Source organism: Siphateles boraxobius, unplaced genomic scaffold, assembly GCF_051911475.1.
Source record: "Siphateles boraxobius isolate OS27281-9 unplaced genomic scaffold, OSU_SipBor_1 47, whole genome shotgun sequence".
Taxonomy (NCBI): domain Eukaryota; kingdom Metazoa; phylum Chordata; class Actinopteri; order Cypriniformes; family Leuciscidae; genus Siphateles; species Siphateles boraxobius.
In genome coordinates, this window is record NW_027509108.1 from 1,139,202 (window position 1) to 1,145,885 (window position 6,684).

The 6,684-nt window shown below is 37.5% G+C and overlaps 1 protein-coding gene and 1 long non-coding RNA gene across 2 annotated transcripts in view; one reads left to right on the forward strand and one right to left on the reverse strand.

Moving 5' to 3' along the window:
• LOC143710401 (complement C3-like) overlaps window positions 1-1,748 on the reverse strand; it is a 34,278-nt gene extending 32,530 nt beyond the window's left edge. Inside the window, exons 1-4 of the mRNA XM_077201349.1 lie at window positions 1,590-1,748; window positions 1,310-1,505; window positions 684-852; window positions 116-189 (exon numbers count right to left, since the gene is read on the reverse strand). Coding sequence (XP_077057464.1) covers window positions 116-189; window positions 684-852; window positions 1,310-1,505; window positions 1,590-1,663 — 513 coding nt within the window. The 5' untranslated portion in view covers window positions 1,664-1,748. The remainder of the gene's footprint in view (window positions 1-115; window positions 190-683; window positions 853-1,309; window positions 1,506-1,589) is intronic.
• A 2,323-nt stretch (window positions 1,749-4,071) lies between these two features.
• Window positions 4,072-6,483, forward strand: LOC143710463 (uncharacterized). Its single transcript, XR_013194556.1, has 3 exons — window positions 4,072-4,350; window positions 5,453-5,500; window positions 5,624-6,483. It is a non-coding gene; the product is annotated as an uncharacterized LOC143710463 (long non-coding RNA).
• Window positions 6,484-6,684: the final 201 nt, after the last annotated feature.

The window sequence follows — 6,684 nt, forward strand, 5'->3', positions numbered from 1 at the left end:
CAGAAATCAGTATTAACACTGTTTTCTGAGACCGTCATGCTCATTACAGCTAATATGGCACAAATGAATATATATGTGAATGTATGTGTGCGTGTGAACCTATATAAGTGTGTACCATGATTTCCACCATGACTCCAGACTGACTCAGTGGTTTCAGGTTGGGTGTCAGAGAGAAAATCCTGTATTGAACTGAAAGAGAGGTAAAAAAAATGAAATTTTAAACTGCTTGTTCTTTTTACATATTTGAGACACTTGCCATTCAGTGTGTAAAAAAAAAAAACGATAGCATAAACAACTTTTTTACAGTGTATTATTATAGCCATTATAGCAACAAAAATCCAATATAGGCTTATAACAGCTGAATAAACGGTAAAATTAACTTTTTAACGGCATAGCTTATATTGCAACAAATATTACATATAACATTTTTTAGTTTAGCTTGAGACGGCTTGAGGCAAAATTGCAATGCAATTTATTATCACTTGTCTGTGACCTTTCCAAAAAAGCAAATGCAGCCATTTTGTGGAACAACCCAGATGCCATTCACACTCCATCTGTCCTATATTTAATTGCCAATATACGTGCAAAACTACACAATCTTTATGATGTCATGCTGATGTAACAAATTTAAAGTTCACATTGTGTGTTAATTCCCTCTATATGTTCCAAGCACTGAATCGTACCTGTGCTAGCAGGCGTGTAGATGGGCTTGTCTGTCTGTACAAATATATATCCAGACTGGAATGAGACCATGACCACTTTCTCCAGGGTTTTGGATGGAAATTGAGCTTGTAGATACACATACTGCTTCTCCAGAGGATCATCAGAGAAATAGTTCTGATCATCAGGGATCTAAATAACGGAAAATGAATTAGTCCTTTGCAAATTTTGTAGAAAAAAAAGTAACAATTTACTAATTGAATTGTTCAAGTGTAGATGATGAATCACACACTTACACAACCCAGTGGGCAATTGATGTTGAAAAGACATCAAATTGATGTCAAAATCAACGTCAAGCAACAGGTCAAATATGCAAATCAAATTGACGTCAAAACCAATCCATGACATTGATTTGATGTAAACTGAATGTCAAACATATTGACCTGCATATACATAAACCAATTTCAGTGTGGGTATTAACTTTCTCTTTTCATCTAATTACCACTGGAAGACATTTTCTTTTCAAACTGACCTTAAAATGATATGCAATATCTTGATCAAGTCTTGACCAACTTTTGACGTCAAATTGATATCATGATGCCCGCTGGGAGGCCAAACAAAACAAAAAAAAGTGTCAAAGTGACATCACCTTTATATCTGTAAGTATCTGGTAATTGTTTTCTGCAGTCAGTCTCACTGTTTTGGACAATATCTCCTTGTCTTTCTTTGGGTGGTTCTTCACTATGATCTTTACATCAAGAGCTCCTCCAGAGTAATCCTGAGCCTCCACAAACACGTTCTCTGAGGAACCCACTCTCAGCAAATTAGGAGCTGACAGAACAAACCTGAGGAGATCAAATCACAGCGTTTGAAATCTTAAAAACAGATGATTAGTAATACTATGAATGAACGGTGTGTTTAATACTCACAGCGGGTCACACAGTGTGAGGAGGGGTGAGGAGAGAAGAACAACGGTCAGACACAGCAGCTTCACCTCCATCATGTCTGTGTGTGTGTGTGTGTGTTTGTGTACCTGCAGCAGCTCAGATTTATACCCGCCTCCGTGACCCTCACAGCCCTCACTGCTCTCTCTTACTAACACCCCTCTTCCCATCATGGCCATTAGGCAACACATTTGGGAAGGGGAGGATCTTGGAAAGAATTTTTTTTTGCAGGATTTCCAAAATTTCAAAACAAGCACCAATAATTGCACTTAAAATATTGTGTTTATTATTATTGTGTGTGAGGGAAAAAACCTTATTATGACGAAGCTGTCTCTCAATATCATGTGCATTTGTCAGCTACCATTATTTATTTTTAATCATGTTTACATGCATCCCCTACAAACTCAAACCAAAGAAATGACATACCAAAACTATTATGGTTGCAATTCATGAACCCTCTGAACTATAGGCATAATTGCCTCCCTTAAAGAAGATACTTGGTAGATTGCATTCCAAAAGTCCCAAATAAAAATATTCATTAGATAACTGTAAGTGTCAACTGTACTGCATGTCATTATGTGTTCATGAGTCTGAAATGCACTTTACCTATGTAACAGATGCAACTACTGTGAAAAAGAAAGCATGTTTCAGTGTGTGAGGTCTTTCCTTTCTTCATAGAAAGCAGTAAAAACAGAGATGTGGTCAAACTCTTAAAGAGTTTGAGAGTTCTCAGCAGTGCATTTCAGATTTCCCATAAATCATTATGGTTCATGTGTAAATACAACCTTTGGTAAATTGGCAGCTGCTCTATTGATCTTTCAGGGGTCGGGAGAACTATTGAACAGTATATTTTCATGAAAATGTGCCCAAGCTGCTCTGGAATGAGGTTTGTTGACGAATGTTTTGCTCAACATTTAACTTTTGTAACACTGGCAGGAACAAAGGAGATGGCAGGTGTAGAACGGATCTATATGAAGGGTTTATTATTGCAAACATTCAAAACTTAAGTGCTAAGGAACACAAAGCACCAGGGAACATGAGGCTCAAAAGAACACAGACCATCAACATGTACAACAACGAACAAGGAAACACACAGGCTATTTATACACAAGACAACAAGGGACAGGTGAAGGCAATTAGTTGCTATGGGAACAAACAAGGCTAACTATAGAAACTAATTAGACAGGAAAAATAAACAAAGGAACTAAACACAGGAAGTCAGAACACAGGAACAATTGCAAACAAAAATACTTCCAAAAAAAGTCCACAAAACAGGGAAACACAAGAACAGTATTCATGACAACTTTATACATTAAATAGCAACATTATCTTTCCCTCAAAATTCATACACCTATATTCTTTGTAGTCTACTACTACATGAAAATAAATGTTAATGATATTTTAGAACGTGCCTGGTGGTTGTGTGAATGTGCTCCAGGGAGTAACATAAAAAGTGAGGTGTTGTAACTCTATTATTTCTATTATCACCAATTAAAGATGAGCAACAGCACATGAATACCACAAACCTTCAAAGTTGAACAGTCAAACATACATACAGACACTCTGTTAAAGGATAATGTAAAGTTAACAGTCATTATCATAAAATAAACAAAAAGGTAAGTTAAAATAAAATGTGATCATGTTAAGCCCTGAATAAATGTATTTTGTAATAATAAAAATATGGCCACTGATTTTAATTGTAAACAAATATCTCTTAGATTAGTTATAGATTAGTTTTAAGAACAAAATAGTCCAGTAGCTACTGCGTAGAAATAATAGATAGATAGAACAAATAGAGAAACACTGCAGGTGCAAGAACTTTACTACATTTATAGGCTGTATTATGAGTATTAATCTGCAATAGGCCTATAATTAGGTAGCCTATGTCTTCCTCAATTTTTGAGTTAGGAGTTTGTTGTTTTTCCCAGCAATGTTTTTTCGTTCTTGTTTTAACTGAACACTCCTCAACATGTTTTATGTTTACCATAAAAGTAAACGCAAATTGCACAAAATCTACACCAGATGGCATAGATAGCGCGACACCGCGGAGGAATACAAAGACATGGAAGTAGGGCCTAGTAGCACAGGTAAGTAGTAGATCGTAAATTCCCGAAACGCGTGGTGGTCGTCAACCCTGTACTCTACTTTGCGAATTCTGGTCACATTTAGGCTATCATTCCCTCTTCACTAATCTTCACCCGGCTTATGGAAGTATCTTTTGAATCCCAAAAAATTGACAGTTTGTGACAGATAATTTTACGTCTCTTATGGATACGCAAACCCCCACGACCTTCGAAAGCTGGACAAGCAATTTTTTAATTATTCATTTTTGACAGTTTTGAAATGGGATGTGGCGATGGCCTTTGATTTACCAATGTAATGACAAAAAAAGTTTTTTTTAGGCCTACCTACAATCTACCTTGTATTGGAATTGAGTTCCTAGGCTACGTGCCATTGTTATTTAGGCAGTTTAAGGATGAGTTTGTGTGAGCGCGCGCTTTGGAAATAAAAAGTGGGCGTTGAGATTCTAGAGTGAGTTTCACCTGAGTTTCGTGAGTGGAACAGAACAGGTACAGCGAGTTCACGCGCTTCCGGACGCAGGTGAGAGAATCGCCGTCATGCGCGCGCGGATCAAACGAGGCTGCGTCGCGCTCTTCGCTTTCACGCTGAGGTCGTGAACGTTTTTGGATTAATAATAATACTATTAACAACAGTTCCTCCGCTGGATCTCACAACATTTTCTCAGGTGAGTTTAGTTTCTCTTTCAAACGATGGTTATTCCTCTTACTCGGTGTGTTTTGAGAACAGCTCGTCTAACCGGCTGCGCCTCCGACATTCCGTGACTGACAGTCATCACGAGGAGATAAAGCTCATTTATCCTCAGCCCTGTCTGCTTACAAATACATTTATCTCCAGGAAATAGTAATCCTTACACTTGAAATATCTTTTTAATAAATTAAGTAGGCTACTTTGTAAAGAATATATAAGAATCATACCATGTATCAATTTCAAATGAAAATACTTTGATATCAAGGGAAATGTTTTGAGTCAAAACATGACGTGCTTAAATTATGTAATCTGATTGTGAGGTAAACTTGTGTAGCCTATATTTTAACTTTGAATGTAAAGCTGCCATTCTTGACATTAGTTTGTGTTGGTGACATTAGTTTTGTTAGTATAAATCTGCCAGGATCACTTCATAAAGTCACTCTGAAATGATCATTATATAATTCATACACTAGTTTTTTTTTTTCATAGTTTTGATGACATTCTAAGATAAGAGTAAACAAAAAACAAAAATAAATTATGTAGGCTAACACCTGAACATTGGTACACTGGTAGTTTGTTTTAAAAATAAATATTAAAATCATGGTAGTGACCAAAAAGTGTCATGATGGTGGTATATATTGTATGGTACTTTTCAAGGCGTGTTCACCCAAAATGTAAATTCTGTCGTTTTACTCATCTTCGTGTAATTTCCAAACACAAAAAGGAGGAATTGTTGCCTACTGGCAAAAAATGATTGGGCTCTGAGGCTTCCTAGCTCCATGAGGATGCAAAAACACCATAACATAAAACTAATTTACTGTGTTCCAAACCTTCTGAAGTCAAAGATGGTTTTGTTTGAGGAACACACACCAGTTTGAGTCATTTACTAAGTAACATGGCTTTGGAACGCTGGGTTTTTGTAGATGTCCTTGTAATTGTAGGTCAGTGTTTTTCTCCCAGACTAATAATTAACCTCATCAGTCCACAGCCGAACAGTGGACCCTTTTTACACTATCTTCTCATCTGTTAATGTTTGTGTATTGAAGTCACCTCACCTCTATCTCACTCTTCCTCTATAGGTTAGAGTCTCCTTCCAAAATGACCACCGTGTAATCACTATTAACCAGGTACTTTGCCTCTCGCATGCATACGGATGCTCACATCTTGTTATCTTGAACAGACACACCCTTGGAACACAAATAGTGCATCTTTAGATATTCTCAGTCTGTGTTTGTTTTTACATGTGCGAGTGTGGAGCATCATGAGTTCGGTGAGTGTGTCGGGCCTGTTCATGCCGGTGTTGTTCCTGCTGGCTCTGGCCGTGGTTCTGTTCTCATGCGTGCTTCGTAAAAGGAGGCAGGTGGAGGGATCGTACCAGCCCAGTGCAGAAGAGCAGAAACAAGCCAAGAACAACAGAGCCGAGAAACCCGGTCTCACTCTCCCACTGCCCAAAGAGGAGAGACTGATCTGAACACAAACCTCAAAAGATGCTCTGGTGAAACCACACACCACTGGTAAACCTACATAAATGTCATCATAATGGACCATTGCTGTTTAAACGGAGTCCAATCGCCATGCCAGAAGCACATGTGTGATGTCCTGAAAGACGAGGAACATCTGAAATGGTGTTGGATATTTATTCAGCGTTTATGACTGAGATGCGAGAATGCTTTCACTCCCTAATGCACTGTTATAGTTGATAAATTAATTCAAGTATGCCTTAAAAGAGGTCGGGGCATCTGAAGACATTTACCTAAAGTAAAGAAGTCGATGATTTACATGGACGGCCAAACCAGTTTTTGTTTACTTTATCTGTACTCCCTTTAAGTTTACTCACCTGCGAGTCCATGTGAAGAAAACGCACCAGCTTTACCTCTAAAACAGATTAGCATCGACCGTATTTAAATGTCCACAAAGGAACTTTGTTGCAGCTTTTTCAAAGGTAGAGAGAAAAAAAAATGTATATTGCACTTTGCCAAATATTGTTTTGTGTTATGTTTGCATTTTTGTAACGTATCAATACTAGGATGTTGTTGATCATAACAATGTGATGAAGTTAATGTGTAAATGTGGTTGATTCATTAAAATGCATCTATGGTTTAAAAACCTCGTCCTTGATTCAAAGCATGTCATTCAGAGCTCAAAATTAACATTTTTACTTGGTAGCACTGGTACTCCCAACTTCAAATAGTTAGGAGCACCAGCAAAAATGTAGGAGCACCAACCAAATTTGCCGTTTAGCTCTGCCAGTAGAGTTTGTAGTGATTGACAGCAAATATTAACCAATCTAAAATCTTCTTTAAAGTTAAGT